The 18,539-nt window shown below is 45.7% G+C and overlaps 1 protein-coding gene across 2 annotated transcripts in view; it reads left to right on the top strand.

The window, feature by feature from the left end:
• The window catches only part of MMD (monocyte to macrophage differentiation associated), a 48,556-nt gene that overhangs the window by 24,280 nt on the left and 5,737 nt on the right, over positions 1-18,539 (top strand). The window contains exon 7 of one of the 2 annotated variants that reach the window (XM_068976888.1): positions 5,883-7,810. The exons of the other annotated variant lie outside the window; for it this stretch is intronic. Coding sequence (XP_068832989.1) covers positions 5,883-6,083 — 201 coding nt within the window. The 3' untranslated portion in view covers positions 6,084-7,810. Of the gene's footprint in view, positions 1-5,882; positions 7,811-18,539 lie in introns of those variants that run through there. 2 annotated transcript variants of the gene reach the window in all.

The following is an 18,539-nucleotide window of genomic DNA, read 5'->3' as shown; positions in this document are numbered from 1 at the left end:
CAGTCAGAGTAACGAGTGTCAGAATTACCCTTCTGCCCCAAAGAGCTATAAAAAATGGGTAAAGTGCATGAACAGCAATTTTTTGGCATTGGACACAGACATATAGGACTATGATCCTTGAGGAGAGAGAAACCAAAAGATGAGCTTCAAATGCACTGCAGTTTTCTCCCTGTTTGGAACGCTTTCCAAACTACAGTGAAAGAAAGTGGAGTCCAGGAGCAGCCATCTGGGTGGAGGAAACCAGCAATTCAGCTCCCCAGGCTGGGGCAGGGTCCTGGAGATGAGGGAGCTTCACAGAGAAGAGTCTCCAGAAATCTACAAAGGGATTTCCTTGTGCCCTTGCCCAAATACTAAGCTGCATTTGTGCTGGGCAAGATGCTGCATACGCTAGCTGAAGATAGCTATTGAAAGGCTGTGAAGTAAGTGGATATTCTTGAATGAGCCCAGTAGTGGAGACCCCAGAGTTCCAACCAGCCAGAGAGGAGAGATCACACAGAGCAAAACAAGTATTCCATTGACCCTAGCAAGATCACATCTTAGATAAAGCTGTGGCACTCCCGTAACAAAGCCCAGAAACCTCAAAGGATAAAAGTTGATCTTCTAGTAAGTAAATAACGGAACAAACTTAACATTTGGAAGACAACAAAATCTGTACTCTTAGCATCCATTATCTAAACAAATATTGCTAGATAAGCAAGAAGGGCCTAATGAAAATCCTAGATCTGAAAACTATATGTTGAAAAAAAAAATGTATTGGAGGAATTTAACAACAGATGGGATACTGCAGAAGGAAAGATCAATGAATTTGAACAGTCAGGCCTCAGGCTGGGAGAAACTATTTGCTTTCTCTATATGTATCTGACAAAGGATGTGTACCAAACACTGTAGCACTCTAAATCAATAATAAAAAGAGAAAGAGATACAGGTATCCAGGAAACCCTTGAAAAACTGCTCAATGTCACCAGTCATCTCGGAAATCAGGGAAATGAAAATTAAAAGCTTACCACCACACCATACTGAATAGTTAAATTAAAAAGGCTGACGCCACGAAATACCAACAAGGATGTGAAATAACTAGAGCCTCGATTCATGGTTTTGGAAATATAAAATGTAACCACTTTGGTAACCTGCTTAGCAGTTTATTATAAAATTAAGCACACATTTATAGTTCGGCAAAAATGGAAACATGTATCTACAAAAGGACTTGTAAAACAATTTCAGTATTAAATTTTATTCATGATAGCCCCCAAATGGAAAGGATAAACAAATTATTTTTTTAAACTTAATAAAATGCTAAGTAATAGAAAGGAATGAATGACATTAGCACCCGCATGCATACATGTGCACACTTGCACGCTAAGTCACTTTAGTCGTGTCTGACTCTTCGCAACCCCATGGACTGTAGCCCGCCAGGCTCTGTCCATGAGATTTTCCAGGTAAGAATACTGGAATGGGTTGCCGTTTTCTCATCTAGGGAATCTTCCTGACCCAGGGATTGAACCCGTATCTCTTACATCTCCTGCATTGGCGGGCGAGTTCTTTATCACTAGCACCAGAAATACTATATTGAGCAAAAAAGAAGCCAGATGCAAAACTGTACATACAGTATAATTCCATTTATGTGAGGTTCTCAAATGGAGAGGCTTAGTCTGTGGTAATAGCAACAAGAACAGCGGTTGCCTTAGTGGAAGGGGTTATCTAGGATTGGGAAGGATCACCAAAGAACTTTCTGGAGTGTTAGGATATTTGTGTATCTTGATAGGGGTGATATGAGTTACATCAGTTCGGTTCAGTTCAGTCACTCAGTCGTGTCTGACTCATTGCGACCCCATGAATCGCAGCACGCCAGGCCTCCCTGTCCATCACCAACTCCCAGAGTTCACTCAGATTCACGTCCATCAAGTCAGTGATGCCATCCAGCCATCTCATCCTCTGTCATCTCCTTCTCCTCCTGCCCCCAATCCCTCCCAACATCAAAGTCTTTTCCAGTGAGTCAATTCTTCGCATGACGTGGCCAAAGTACTGGAGTTTCAGCTTCAGCATCATTCCTTCCAAAGAAATCCCAGGGCTGATCTCCTTCAGAATGGACTGGTTGGATCTCCTTGCAGTCCAAGGGACTCTCAAGAGTCTTCTCCAATACCACAGTTCAAAAGCATCAATTCTTCGGTGCTCAGCCTTCTTCACAGTCCAACTCTCACATCCATACATGACTACTGGAAAAACCATAGCTTTGACTAGACCAACCTTAGTCGGCAAAGTAATGTCTCTGCTTTTGAATATGCTATCTTGGTTGATCATAACTTTTCTTCCAAGGAGTTAGCGTCTTTTAATTTCATGGCTGCAGTCAGCATCTGCAGTGATTTTGGAGCCCCAATAAATAAAGTCTGACACTGTTTCCACTGTTTCCCCATCTATTTCCCATGAAGTGATAGGACCGGATGCCATGATCTTTGTTTTCTGAATGTTGAGCTTTAGGCCAACTTTTTCACTCTCCTCTTTCACTTTCATCAAGAGGCTTTTAGCTCCTCTTCACTTTCTGCCATAAGGGTGGTCTCATCTGCATATCTGAGGTTATTGATATTTCTCCCGGCAATCTTGATTCCAGCTTGTGTTTCTTCCAGTCCAGCATTTCTCATGATGTACTCTGCATAGAAGTTAAATAAGCAGGGTGACAATATACAGCCTTGACGTACTCCTTTTCCTATTTGGAACCAGTCTGTTGTTCCATATCCAGTTCTAACTGTTGCTGCCTGGCCTGCATACAGATTTCTCAAGAGGCAGGTCAGGTGGTCTAGTATTCCCATCTCTTTCAGAATTTTCCACAGTTTATTGTGATCCAGACATTCAAAGGCTTTGGCATAGTCAATAAAGCAGAAATAGCTGTTTTTCTGGAACCCTCTTGCTTTTTCCATGATGTAGTGAATGTTGGCTATTTGATCTCTGGTTCCTCTGCCTTTTCTAAAACCAGCTTGAACATCAGGAAGTTCACGGTTCACGTATGGCTGAAGCCTGGCTTGGAGAATTTTGAGCATTACTTTACTAGCATGTGAGATGAGTGCAATTGTGTGGTAGTTTGAGCATTCTTTGGCATTGCCTTTCTTTGGGATTGGAATGAAAACTGACCTTTTCCAGTCCTGTGGCCACTGCTGAGTTTTCCAAATTTGCTGGCATATTGAGTGCAACACTTTGACAGCATCATCGTATAGAAGTGTGCATTTCACAAAACCTTACAGTCCACTTAATATCTATGCATTACACTATATAAATGAATCATCAATTTTTAAAAGACCTCCCTCCCTCCCTGAAAAAGGAATGTGACTTCAGGAAACAAAACACCTTGGGCTTGATTCAAATCCTGATTCTGGTACTTAAAGGCTCTGTGGCCATGGGTAAATTATTTATCCTCTGTGTGTTCTAGGTTTCTCATCTGTGGAGTTGAGATAAAAATACCTAATTTAGGATTGTGAAGATTAAATGAATGTTTCAGACATTTAATAGCAACATAGAAGCACAGTAATGGCGTTGATAATGAAGCAGACATAATCTGCTTTTAAGATTAACCATGTTCTGGTTCTTTGAAAGTTGATAAAGCAGTACTTATCTCTCTGACTTTAGTCTCTTCATCTCTAAGGAGGCTGTGTTAGATCAGTGACTCTTCACTGGGGGGGTCAGATGGTCCTATAAGAATCCTAACCCTCCATTAGGAAAACCTAACCCTCTCTAAGGAAAATGTCCCTACTAGACTTACACAGGGCATTTTTTATTATTCAGTTCAGTTCCATTGCTCAGTTGTGTCCGACTCTTTGTGACCCCATGAATCACAGCACGCCAGGCCTCCCTGTCCATCACCAACTCCCAGGGTTCACTCATACTCATGTCCATTGAGTTGGTGATGCCATCCAGCCACCTCATCCTCTGTCATCCCCTTCTCCTCCTGCCCCCAATCCCTCCCAGCATCAGGGTCTTCTCCAGTGAGTCAACTCTTCACATGAGGTGGCCAAAGTATTGGAGTTTCAGCTTTAGTATAAGTCCTTCCAATGAACACCCAGGACTGATCTCGTTTAGGATGGACTGGTTGGATCTCCTTGCAGTCCAAGGGACTCTCAAGAGTCTTCTCCAACACCACAGTTCAAAAGCATCAATTCTTCTGTGCTCAGCTTTCTTCACAGTCCAACTCTCACATCCATACATGACCACTGGAAAAACCGTAGCCTTGACTAGACGGACCTTTGCTGGCAAAGTAATATCTCTGCTTTTGAATATGCTCTCTAGGTTGGTCATAGCTTTTCTTCCAAGGAGTAAGCGTCTTTTAATTTCATGGCTGCAATCACCATCTGCAGTGATTTTGGAGCCTAAAACAATAAAGTCTGATGCTGTTTCCACTGTTTCCCCACCTGTTTGCCATGAAGTGATGGGACCAGATACCATGATCTTCATTTTCTGAATGTTGAGCTTTAAGCCAAATTTTTCACTCTCCTCTTTCACTTTCATCAAGAGGCTTTTGAGTTCCTCTTCACTTTCTGCCATAAGGGTGGTGTCATCTGCATATGAGGTTATTGATATTTCTCCCGGCAATCTTGATTCCAGCTTGTGCTTCTTCCAGCCCAGCGTTCTCATGATGTACTCTTACTGATGGATATTAATTGCTCTATAACCTCTAGGAAATAATAAATGTGTCTGGTGTTTTGTTTTGCTATGTTTTACTTTTTAAAGAAAATGAAATCTGACTGATGGTTAAGGAGCAGTCTGAGAAGTCTCCTTCCTCACTGTTTGGTCCTGCAGAACACCCTGGTGCCCATGTGAATTTTGAAGATGGGGCTGGCCCTCGCCCCCGGCCTGGGTCTTCACGCCTGGCTCTGTGTCCAGTGCGGCCATTGCCCTCGCCTCGGCGCAGGCAGCCCACGTACCAAGGCCCCCCACCCCCACCCCCGTCCCCTGTGGGACTTGCCCGGGGCCCTGCTCCAAGGCTGCAGCCGCAGGGCCCAGGCCTCCAGAACACCCACCACTGTCCCTATCAAGGCCTGACCATGAGCTGCTGTAGGTTCCCATTCACCCTGCGGAACCGGAGACCTCCCTGTTCTGGTCTCCAGAAACCCTGGCGAGTTCGTCCGTCAGCACCTTGAGCCCTGCCTCTGTTCTCTTCGCCTGCCATCACACAGCCCGGTCTCATCTTGTAGATGAGTCAAGGGCTTTGAAAACCAAGAGTACTTTATAAAGTCTCGTTTTTGTGCTAAAGCACAACTGACTGTTGATTTCCTGCTGAGCTAAAAAACTCGCAGGCAAAGACAAAAAGGCCTGGAGCATCTAGAAGGTTAGGAACTGTATTGTGCTATATGATCTCAGAGGTCGCTCCTAGCAATGATTTGCCTTCTGGCCATGTCAGCTGTAAGGAAGCCACAAGCTCACAGAAACAGAGGAGTCTGAGAAAAGCGATTAGTGTAGAACAGAGTTTGAGGAAGACAAAGGGAGTGAAAACCGTGCTGGAGCTGTGGATTATAAGCAGAGCGGCTTGAGTGTACCTTACTAGGGAAGAAGGCTCCTCAAGAGAAAGATGAAAGCCAAGGACTGTACTTTATTAAATGAATGACGGTTCATTTTAGATGTGATTCGTCTGCTTAAACAAGCTATAGATGAGCAGAAGATTCTGCTTTTTGCCATGGAACCTATAACCTGATTGCTTGGTGAGATCCAGAAGGCCGATTCAGAGGTTAATCCAGGTTGATTTAAGTGTAGTTCATTTTTACAGATTAGGATTCTGTCTGTGCAGAGCTGCTTTGTTGTCTGGAAAATCAGGAGACTTAGGGGGCATATGCAGGGATGGATTTAGCTGTCATATCAGAGTAACATCAAAACCTTTTCATTTTTTTTTCCTCTGTTGACAGAACAACACGGATGGACTTCAGGAGCTTGCCTGTGGGGGCTTAATTTATTGCCTGGGAGTTGTGTTCTTCAAGAGCGATGGCATCATTCCATTTGCCCATGCCATCTGGCACCTGTTTGTGGCCACAGCAGCTGCAGTGCATTACTATGCCATTTGGAAATATCTTTACCGAAGTCCTACAGACTTTATGCGACATTTATGACCAATCTGTACTAGGTCTCCAAACCAGTATTATTTCAGTTATGGCACATAGGAGTGGGATCAGAGCTGAAAATTGCACAGAGAAAGAAAAGAAGACAACTGCACTGACTTTCTTTATATCTTTGAATATAATTACTGTGAAAGTATGAAAGCTGTGTTCTGGAATTTTCCCCCTCACAGCAAGTAAATAAGGTAGTGAATTAATTATTCATTCCATTCCACTATCATGAAGGACTCTGGAGAGACTTGGCCAACTGATGTTTACAAACCAGAATTTTGTATTTTAATTTTACAGATTTTACTACATGATTTTTCTAAATTACTAGGTCAGATTGTAAAAGTCAGTGCAATAACAAAACTTCCTTTTTAAGAGAAAATGATTTCTATCACTTTCCCATTAGCTGTTAAAGAATCATGACTAGAACTTACACTACTTTTTACCATGTTTCATCTTGGCATACGTGGTTATTTTTTAAATAGAAACTTCAGTTTTTTGTAAATTTTTTAAAAAATACTTCATTGAAGCGCATCTGTGCAGTTCTTCATTCATGTGAATTTTTGCGGCAATCTGTCAACATTCCACAAATGAACAAACATTATACCTCTTCTCTGATAGTTTTATTAAGCATGGAGAAATTGCCAATTTTTAAAAACTGCAAGTTTTCCAAAACTTTCCTGCCAACCTCTGACTCTGAATTCTGTGCTGCTTTGGGCCACATATTTGATCTAGTTTGGTTTCCCAGCGATAGAAAAGCATTTTGATATCACTAACTTTTTCAAAAGGTTGAACTTTTTCTCTAGGCCTTTGCCATGTCTTCTTCAGGGTCTTTTCCCACAGAGGATAAGTATCCAGTCTATATTAAGACAGAATTGCTGGCTTGGCCATCCACGGAACACTCCTGAAGAGCGTTATGAATTACAGTGAATAGTGGTCATGCCTGTCTGGTGCCCAGTGGTTAAGTTATTGTCACTTAGCTTTATATTATCAGTTTGATAGTCATTTTAAGTTGTGGAACTAAATGGATAAATTCACATTTCTACCTTTCCTTTGCATCTCCTGATACACTTTTTATCACAGAAAAGTATTTAAAGCACTGTTTCACAAACTCATGTGTCTGTTGTCCATCAGTTATAGCCTGGCTCAGTGGAGTGATATTTAATATGTTGTTTTTGGTTTTCCTTCAATGTCTTATATTAAGATTAACATATTAGTTGCTTTTTGGTTAATCTCCTGTTGGTGTTTTAATAAATAACCTTGCATTTAGATCCGATGTTGATATTGCCTGTTTTCTAGTGATTGGGTATGATCACTAGAATTGTTAGTTTGACTGTATATTGAATTCAGTTCATTGAAATTTTGTACTGATGTAGCCTTAAAGGAAGGTTTATTTTGTGTGTGTGTACTTTTAGAACTCTGACTTTGGTAAATTATATGGAAATGAAGAACAGAAGAACTGCCTTTTGCTGATGAATTCTTAAATAGGCGAAAGTGATAGTTGCTCAGTCATGTCCGACTCTCTGCAACCCCAAATAGGCAAGGTACCCAGTGAAAACACCAACCAGACCATCCCTTCTGCATGGTTCTGAACATCTGGATGCCTCTTGTTTTTTGTGTATATTTAATTTTAAGTATATTAACTTTCGTCGATTCATTTGAAGTCTGCTGAAAAGTACCACTGTCAAAACCACTAAAGTGTATGTAAAAAATTGTGCTGTAGACTAAAATAAAATTGTTACTTGGACTTGTTCCACTGTCTCTAAATTAGATGACTGTGAAAATGATAATGCATTTTTGAACGCCTGAGCTCATCTAGCATATGTAATTTGTATACTAGCCTTTTTTTCTCTCTTTTTTTTTTTGAAAAGTCAGGATGGGAAGAAAAACAAATGTACCCTGTCATCTACAATTTTCTAGTCCACTTTTTAATAATTGAATTGCCAGAACCAGTGCAAACATTAAAGCACATTTTCAGCTTAAAATATGCTCGTCTGGGCCTAAGGATTATAAATTTTATAAATGATGTTACCCAGAGAAGCCTTTTGGTTTAGTTTATATAATATCCTGTAAGATTGAACTTACACGCTTTTTTGTTACCAAGCAGACACATACTGTAAGTGAGTAACAACTCTTGAGTGTTGGATTTCGTTCTCCCTCTTCTGCAGGGTAGGAAACAGTCAGGCTTACCTGCCTCGTGCTCACTCAGGGAGCTGGGACAGGAACCCAGGTTCTCTCCAGTTCTGAAGCCTCCTGTTCACTTGGCATCACAGCATTGTCAGAGTCAGCAAGAACAAATGGCTCAAAACCTTGAACTGAAAATTCGTCAGCATACACATGGAAAAGACAACAGTTTTCACACAGTTTAGAACCTCAGCAAACCCTCACGCAAACCTCTGTCAAATCTATTGGAAGATTGGGTGTCTTGAGGTTTTGTTTAGAATTCTGTTTTCTAGTCCACCAGAGTAACCTCCTCTCTTCCTGGAGCCTCTGCTCACTCTGTGTATCTCCTTCTTTATCAGTTGTTGTTCAGTCACTCATTTGTGTCCAGCTCTTTGTGGCCCCATGGACAGCAGCATGCCAGGCGTCCCTGTCCATCACCAACTCCCAGAGTTTACTCAAACTCACGTTGATCGAGTCAGCGATGCCATCCAACCATCTCATCCTCTGTCGTCCCCTTCTCCTGCCTTCAATCTTTCCCAGCATCAGGGTCTTTTCAAATGAATCAGCTTTTCACGTCAGGTGGCCAAAGTATTGGAGTTTCAGCTTCAGCATCAGTCCTTCCAATGAACATTCAGGACTGATTTCCTAAAGGGTGGACTGGTTGGATCTCCTTGCTGTCCAAGGGACTCTTATAGAGTCTTCTCTAGCACCCCAATTTTAAAGCATCAATCCTTATCAGTACCTCCAGCCTAAACTTTTCTGAAGGCCAGACCTCTCTAATCAACTGCCTCTTCCCCACCTCCAGTACATTTTCCTCACCCAGTCCCAAGCTGAGGTCTTTATCTTCATTCCCCCACCAAACCCATTTCTCTGAAATATCCTATCCTGGTTGATAGCATGGCCATAGCCATGTACATCCTTCATTTCTCTGACTGGACCCCCCAACCCCCCAGATTCAACCAGGCAGCCAGAGCTGTCACCTCCACCTCAAGCCCAGCTCCCTGATCTGATTCCTCACCCCATTTCACACTTCAGCTCCCTACAAAGCCCTAGATAGCGATTCTCAGACTATTGTAGCCACTTCCTCGTGTACCCGCCACCAGTCACACTCAACAGACAAGGTCATCCTCCACGCTTACCAGCGTCATCCCCCTGAAAGAATGAGGATGTCTCTCCCCTGCTTCAGGACTGCCACTGACGGCTGTATAGGTCTGTACGGTTCAGGCCTCTTCTTGTGGCCTCTTCACATGCTCAGTTCAGTTCAGTCGCTCAGTTGTGTCTGACTCTTTGCAATCCCATGGACCGCAGCACGCCAGGCCTCCCTGTCCATCACTAACTCCCGGAGTTCACTCAGACTCATGTCGATCAAGTCGGTGATGCCATCCAACCATCTCATCCTCTGTAGTCCCTTCTCTTCCCACCTTCAGTCTTTCCCAGCATCAGGGTCTTTTCAATGAGTCAGTTCTTCTCATCAGGTGGCCAAAGTACTGGAGCTTCAACTTCAGCATCAGTCCTTCCAATGAATATTCAGGGTTGATTTCCTTTAGGATTGATTGATTCCATCTCCTTGGAGTCCAAGGGCCTCTAAAGAGTCTTCTCTAATACCACAGTTCAAAAGCATCAATTCTTCAGCACTCAGCCTTCTTTATAGTCCAACTCTCAAATCCATACATGACTACCAGAAAAACCATAGCCTTGACTAGATGGATCTTTGTTGACAAAGTAATGTCTCTGCTTTTTAATATGCTGTCTAGGTCGGTCATAACTTTTCTTCTAGGGAGCAAGCGTCTTTTAATTTCATGCTGACTTTTCCTTATTCTCTCCCTGATTGAACCCCACGGACTAGCCCCGTGACATCTTGCCCTCACAGTGCCTTTGTACCTGTGCTTTCATACCTGCTCTTCCTCGGCTTGGAAGGCCTTTACCCCCAGCCAGTACCCTGCCCAGGGAACATCTGCTGGGTCCAGACCTCCACCCGCGACCCCAAGCTCCAGCTCCGTGTGTCCTCCCGGTTGGGCCTCAGCACCGCCGCCCCTTTCTGGCCCCATCCTTTGCCCTGGGCAGCATTTGTCTGTCTGCCCTCTCTGTGGCCGGGACCATCCCTCTGCAGGCAGGAGCTGAGTCTCACCCAGTTCCATCCACAGTGCAGCGCCACCCTCACAGCAGAAGTGGAAAGAGGCCTGGGAATGAGAGTGGAAAGGGAGGGGCAGGTTGAAGGGTGGTGTCATGCATGAGAAAGACAACATAAAGTGTTTTCAGGACACACTTGCTATGCCCAGTGGCTCTGGTCCCTGAAAGCCAATGCGGCTCTCACCGACTGGCTTGACTCCAGTTCCTTGGCCTCACTGGCTTCCCTGACCAAGGGTCTGCTAGAACATTCATAGCGACTACAATAAAAGTTGATGAGAAACTGGCATGGAAAGATGAGACAGTGTGTCCTAAGTAAGGGAAAATCCAAGCTAGATTACAGAAGGGTTCAAAGGACCAACTACCCATCATTTAAAAGACACAAGTACCACGATGTTCATTGCAGCACTATTTACAATAGCCAGGTCATGGAAGCAACCTGGTTGTCCATCAACAGATGAATGAATAAGAAGTTGTGGGCATATAGACAATGGGATATTACTCAGCCATAGAAAGGAATAAATCTGAGTCGGTTGAACTGAAGTGGATGAACCTAGAGCCTATTATACAGAGTACAGTAAGTCAGAAAGGGGAATATTGTATACTAATACATATATGGAGAAGACTCTTGACAGTCCCTTGGACTGCAAGGAGATCCAACCAGTCCATTCTGAAGGAGATCAGCCCTGGGATTTCTTTGGAAGGAATGATGCTAAAGCTGAAACTCCAGTATTTTGGCCACCTCATGCGAAGAGTTGACTCGTTGGAAAAGACTCTGATGCTGGGAGGGATTGGGGGCAGGAGGAGAAGGGGACGACCGAGGATGAGATGGCTGGATGGCATCACTGACTCGATGGATGTGAGTCTGAGTGAACTCCGGGAGATGGTGATGGACAGGGAGGCCTGGCAGGCTGCGATTCATGGGGTCGCAAAGAGTCGGACACGATTGAGTGACTGAACCGAACACATATATATGGAATCTAGAAAAGCGGTGTTGATGAACCTGTTTGTGGGGCAGGGATGGAGGTGCGGACGTGGAGAGTGGACTTGCGGATGCGGCAGGGCAGGGAGAGGGTGGGAGGAACTGAGAGAGTAGCGCTGAAACATAGACACTATGGTGTGGAGAACAGACAGCTGGCAGGAAGCTGCTGTACAACACAGGAGCTCAGTGCTCAGTGACGACCCAGAGGGGAGGGATGCCGGCAGGACAGGAGGGAACTTCCAGAGGGAGGGGACACACGGATACCTTTGGCTGATTCACGTTGGACAGCAGAAACAAACACGACACTCTAAGGCCACTATCCTCCAACTGAAACTAAATTTATAAAAGTCTGGAAAGCTGTTCTGCCTCTCCTGCATCCCTCTGGTCCTCTTTTCTGCATGTAATAATAAACTGAAATAACACTTGGTTCTGCAACCCATGGGCCTCAGTGCAGACTGCCCTCAATTAGAATGAGTCCGCTCATTCTAATGCTTGATCATATATTTTCTGCCATTCTTTCCCCACTATTTAAGGAATTTGGTTTTTGTTTTGTACAGTTGTAAATTTGCCACATATGCAATTATGTAACTGCTTTTTCCTGCGTATTATATTATAACCATTTAAATTATTATATAGCTTTTGTAGCCAAAATTTTTAATGGCTCCATCATCTTTCCAGACCAGACATGCAGCCTGTTTTAGTCATTCACCTATTTGGGGGGGTTTAGATTCAGATTTCTCATTACTGTAAATAGTGCTGTATGAACAGCTTTGCATACAGTTTTGTCCCTGTTTGTGACTGGGTCTTTGAGATTATGATAAGAAACAATTGAGTACTTCCTATGTCTGGGGGACTGGTACTGTGCTAGTTAAGTTACATGGACTGTCTCACTCTTTACAAAAAACCTTATGCGTAGATAATTTTATTATCTCCATTTTACAGATTAGAAAACAAGCACAGATAAATTAATTTCCTTGCTCAAGATAAGTGTCAGAGTCAGATTAAACCCAGGGGTCCTGGAGTCTTCGTGTTTTCATTCTCAAGAGTGCAATCCCTGGGTCAAAGTTTTCTTAATGGGTTTACCCAAAGTGAATGTGAAAGTTGCTCTGTCCTGTCCGACTCTTTTAGACCCCACAGACATACAGTCCAGGGAATTCTCCAGGCCAGAATACTAGAGTGGGCAGCCTTTCCCTTCTCCAAGGGATCTTCCCAACCCAGGGATCGAACCAGGGTCTCCTGCACTGCAGGCGAATTCTTTACCAACTGAGCTACTAGGGAAGCCCAAAGGAAGACCTTTTAAAAATAAGACTCATTCCAAACCTCCAGATTTTTGCTTGACATTTTCAGGTTGTGTCTGCTCTTCTTGTGTGCCAATTAGATGGAAAGTGAAAGAGGAAAATTTCCAAATGAAACTGACCTCGAAGAAGCCGATTCGCTTCCTTCCTTGGGAAGCAAAATAAAGTTTCCCAAGAGGACCTGAGAAATGTTTTTAGTTTAACAAGGTTAGAATTACTGCATTCGCGTCTCTGCTGCTTTTGCTAGTTGGAACAGACAGTGCCAGCCTCTTACCTTCTGCGCCTCTTCCTCCTACATGTTCCCTGTCATGATCAGCGGGGTGATTTTTCCAAGAAGTGCCACTGTGCAGTCTAGCCGCTTGCAAAGCAAGTCAAAACTGTTCCCATCAGGAGCCTGTCCAATACAACAGCTCTCTCGTTCTCCTATACAATTCACTGTCCCTCAGACTTTCCCTGCACTTGGAAGCCAAGGCGAAACAACTGGCCAGGCTTCAGGAGGGCCTTGGGAAACGCTCTCATCCCCACCTGGGAGAGGTTGCAGCTCCCCCTGCTATTCCGTGCCAGATCAAACTTACAACACCCAAACCATGTCAGCCACCGAAAAGGTCAGGCAATGCTATTCCTCAAAAAGATTTGGTTCTTTTAAAACATGAGTGTTTTCTGATCTCATCTGCAAGCTGTGTATTGAGTTGGCATGGGTCAGCCAGCCTGGGACAGATTGCCAGTGAAAATGAGCTTCAGTAAATCCCTCATGACCTTGGAGCCTCCATGCCCACCTGCAGAAGGAAGTCCAGGACCTACCTTGGGGTGCAGCCCCAGGATGAAATGATACCCCAGAAGTGCCTAGTTCATGCATTCTGGCATATGACTGGCACTAGACAAATGGCCTCCCCATATGGCTGAGCTTTTCAAACAATTATAGCCCACCTGCAGAGATTTTCAAGCAGAAGCAACCTGGAGGAACAGTAGTAGTGCTCTTAAAAAGTCTCCTGCACTTTTTAGCTCTTAAAAGCTCATGGGACTGTGGCTGAAGCTAACCTGAGGCAGGCGGACACCCCTGGCTTTCTAGCGGTTTATCCAGAGCACTATGTGGACAAAGGGTGGGCAAGGAAAGCCGGACAGTTTTCCTTCTGTGCCCAGTGGGGAACATGCACCCTCCACTTAGTCAACCCAAAGGTGCCCAGTTGACTGGGCCACACTCCCGGGCAGCAATGTGGTCCCCACCTGCTGCTACACGTGCCACTTTGGAGGCTCACCTACCAGACCCACCTTTGATGGCTTGTTAAAGGATCAGTTCTAGGAACTTCCCTGGTGGTTCAGAGGTTAAGAATCCGCCTGCCAATGCAGAGGACATAGGTTCAGTCCTTGGTCCAGGAAGGTCCCCCATGCCGCTGCTGCTGCTGCTGCTGCTGCTGCTAAGTCGCTTCAGTCGTGTCCGACTCTGTGCGACCCCATAGACGGCAGCCCACCAGGCTCCCCTGTCCCTGGGATTCTCCAGGCAAGAACACTGGAGTGGGTTGCCATTTCCTGCCCCAATGCATGAAAGTGAAAAGTGAAAGTGAAGTTGCTCAGTCGTGTCCACCTCTTAGCCACCCCTTGGACTGCAGCCTACCAGGCTCCTCCAGCCAGGGGATTTTCCAGGCAAGAGTACTAGAGTGGGGTGCCACGCCGCAGGGCAAGTAAACTCATGAGCCTCAGCTACTGAGCCCCGAGCCCTAGATCCTGGGCCGCACACAAGCAGCCACCCCAGGGAAGAGCCACCAGAGCCCAGCCAGAGAGCTGCCCCGCCCACCACAGAGAGAGCCCTCGAGCAGCGACCAGGGCCCAGAGCAGCCACAGAGAAACAACTGAGGGACTTCTAAAAATGAAGAACTACTGTCAACTGCAATATACAATGTCTCCTCTGTCTTGTCTCTTTTCCCCTGAAGTTGCACTTTCATCCATCAAATGTTTGAAAGAGAAAGTGTTAGTCACTCAGTTGTGTCCAGCTGGAGTGGGTAACCATTCCCTTCTCCCAGGGATATTCCGACCCAGGGAGCAAACCCAGGTCTCCTGCATTGCAGGCAGATTCTTTACTGTCTGTTGTTCAATCACTCAATTGTGTCTGACTCTTTGCAACCCCACGGACTGCAGCACGCCAGGCTCTCCTGTCCTTCACCATCTCCCAGAGTTTACTCAAACTCATGTCCATTGAGTCGGTGATGCCATCCAACCATCTCATCCTCTGTCATCCCCTTCTCCTCCTGCCCTCAATATTTCCCAGCATCAGAGTCTTTTCAAATGAGTCAACTCTTCGCATCAGGTGGCCAAAGTACTGAAGTTTCAGCTTCAACATCAGTCCTTCCAATGAACACCCAGGACTGATCTCCTTTAGGATGGACTGGTTGGATCCCCATGCAGTCCAAGGGACTCCCAACAGTATTCTCCAACACCATAGTTCAAAAGCATCAATTCTTCTGTGTTCAGCTTTCTTTATGGTCCAACTCATGTCTGAGCCACTATCAACTGTTTTGTGGGTATCAAATCTGTGCTAGAGACTGATCTCCTACTGCGGATGCTATAAAAAGACAGAACTCCTGCCTGTCACTCAGGCCAGATGATCCCCTGGCTCCACTCCTTTATCTGGTTCCAAAGCCTTAGTGGAGTTTTGCTGACCTGTTTTCTGGCACTTTCCAAATGACAGTGGCCAGTGAACATGCCAGTGTGAGCAGACAGGTAGGAAATGGCTGCTTTAACTAGCTTTTCAACAGCTGTCTTGTTCAGGGCAGTAGATTTCCATCTGCTGGGCCAGATTCAAATCCTCTGTCTGAAAATCAGCTGTTGCTTTGGAAGAGCATGCCTTAGATGAAGCCTGTGTGAAGTCTGCTCTCAGAGCCTCCCTGCACTCCAGAAGCTGGGAAGTGAGTCAGGCGCTTTTGAAGCAGGCTTTCCCCAGCCTCCTGGGCAGGGGTGAGGCGTGAGAGACACCTGCCCGCTGAGACGTTTCCTTTGGCGCTGACAGTAAGTTGCGTCTGTGCCCTCCAGGCCCCCGTGTTCACCTGGAGAGAGGACTTGGCCACAAATTAGTAATTATAATACAGCCTAATCACAGTGTTTGTACTGGCTGCTATTATTGGAGGAGGAGTGATTAACCCTGCCCAGGGGAGTCCGAAGTCCTCCCCGTAGAGGCAGTTTCAGCTGAAAGGTGCAGGGTGTGTGGGGACTTACTAGGGAGATGAGAAATAAGGGGGCAGTGGGTAGAGACAGGAGAGATGACAGTCTGGGCACAGGGAAAGAATGAGCAGGGGTGCGTGGCGGCGGACAGTCCGACAGGTTTCCTAAACAGCATGGGTGCTCCTGAGAAACCCCGTGTGGGGCCTCTGGAGGGAAGATGATGCTGACGGCAGATAGTAGCAGCAGCTTGTGTGATTGCCTACTAAGGGCCTGTTGTACAGGACCTCTCGGGAGGAGAGAGGGCGTGATGCTGAGCAGATCGCTGTGGGACTCCCAGGCACAATGGCCTTTTTGTTCACCATTTCTTATAGGCAAGACTCCAGCCTCCATGACCTTCTCTGAGTTCCAAAAGAGCAGATTCAAACAGTTGCTAATCAAGGGAGGAGCAGCCACAAAACCACAGGATTCAAGGAAAACTCATCAAGATTAGGAGATTGGACCACCTGGACCCTGCACACACCCTAATGTTGTCAGCAGCCCCACCCTTCTGAAACTTGCAGAAAACAGAAGTAGACTATCACTGCCTTGATCCTTATCACATTCGCCTGCCTAAATAGACAATCTCTTTCTATTCAGGTTACCATGGTGGCTCAGTGGTAATGACTCTGACTGCCAAAGTGGGTTTGATCCCTGGGTTGGGAAGATCCCCTGGAGAAGGAAATGGCAACCCACTTCAGTATTCTTGCCTGGGAAATCTCATGGACAGAGAAACCTGGCAGGCTGCAGTCCATGGGGTCACAAAAGAGTCAGGAATCCGTGACTGAACACCACCACTTCACCAGGAAAGGGGCACAATTCTTGAGGCACTAGCCTACTGTGTACCCCCTTAGCCTGGCAAAGAAATAAAGCCACTGTTTCCTTCTCCATAGCTGTGTCTGTATTTCTGTTTCTCATTAGTACACAGAGAGCCAAGATTTTGACAAAAGGAGGGTGGGGCACTCATCTATTCCTCTGGCAATTGAGGAAGATGACCCTGTATGCATGTGAAGTGTTCTGCAGCAAAGTCCTAGATGGGTTTCTTTGTTCCAATATTTCTGGGTTTCCTTTTCCCATTTTCAACCCCTCCTAAGCACATAATACCTTAGAATTCTTATGGGTGGCAAATATTCCATGGTTCATCTGACCTGAAGCTCCAATACTTTGGCCACGTGATGCAAAGAGCTGACTCATTGGAAAAGACCCTGATGCTGGGAAAGATTGAAGACAAGAGGAGAAAGGGACAACAGAGGATGAGATGGTTGGATGGCATCACCGACTCGATGGACATGAGTCTGAGCAAACTCCAGGAGATGGTGAAGGACAGGGAAGCCTGGCGTGCTGCAGTCCATGGGGTCACAAACAATCGAACACAACTGAGTGACTGAGCAACATCTGAGGTAATTCTTGGGTTATTGTATAAAAGTTGAAATAACACCTGCTAAAAGTAAGCTATGAGTTGGTCGGAAGGGTCTTCCGACACTGGGGACTGTCATCCTTTGCTGTGGACGTAGATAATCAAGATCTGAAGGTATTATGGAGACCGTCAGCATCCAGGCATCCAATGCATTCAACAAAGCGTGAGGCCCTCCGACATGCCAGATGCCGTTCCAGGTACTGGGGAGACAGTGAATTCCTGCCTCATGGGACTAACATTCTCCTGGAGGAGAACGGGACTATAAACAAAATGTACAAGTAAACGGCATGGCAGATGGTGTCAGGAGGAAGGAGAGAGGCGGGGGGCGTGGGGACGGGTGGGCCTGCGCTCACAGACAGGCGCTCTCTGGGAGGGGCGACTGTAAGGACCCGCGAGGCCGATTCCCGCAGCGAATGGCCTTCCTGGGGAGGGACTGCGCAGGCACAGAGGAGGCCGGGAGGAGCCCTGTGAGCAGGGAGCACTCTCGGCAACGAAGTCAGGGAGGCTGACAGAGCCCGTCTCCTTTGACCGAGCTCTATTCAGCCTCCCGAGTTCCCTTTCTGACAAGTCCCTGACCTCAGGCTCTGTCCTTGGCCTGTTTAGTCCAGTCTTAGCATGAATCCTGCTGGGTCAGTTAAAGGGAAAAGCCTTACCCTTGGGAGCTAATGAAATTCCTCATCCCCCGGCACTGGTATCTTACAACTCTGGCCTGCTCAGTCATTATCCACCCGCTGACCACCCCCCTCCTGCCCCCAGCCCCATTCCTTGACTGGAACTTCCCCCCAGTCATTGTATTGAGCTTAGTGGCCCTTACTCCAAAACCCCATTGCAGTAGCCTCTGAAACTCTGTCTACTCCACTTTAACAAATGTCATGGATTATTTTTCCTTTAAAAGGGGAACTGAATGGTGGATATACAGGGCTTTGGAAGCCACTGTAACGTCCGTGGGCACATGTTTGGTGTTGTGATTAGCACTGGAATTCTTTGAGGGATCTTCTAGAGAGATCCCAGTGCTGCGCTCTCAATAATGAACTGAGTCTGGGCTCCTAAATAGCAGAAAAGCACATGTGCAAGACCCCGGGTCTTGGTTTATCTTTAAAATGCAGATTTTAGCAATAAAACCAATCTTGGAAGATAGTCAAACACTGTAAAAGTACTAATTTAAAAATGAGCACCAATCTTAGAAATAAAACGTGGGCCCGTGTATTTCCTCTCAAGCAGCCTTGAACTGTCTGATTGTTTAAGAGGGAGATTCGCAGACTTTCTCCCCTACCTGCCCTCACCTCCAC

This window comes from Capricornis sumatraensis, chromosome 8 (genome assembly GCF_032405125.1).
Source record: "Capricornis sumatraensis isolate serow.1 chromosome 8, serow.2, whole genome shotgun sequence".
Taxonomy (NCBI): Eukaryota; Metazoa; Chordata; class Mammalia; order Artiodactyla; family Bovidae; genus Capricornis; species Capricornis sumatraensis.
The sequence above is the reverse complement of the archived record's forward strand: the minus strand, read 5'-3'. Positions and strand labels throughout refer to the sequence as shown.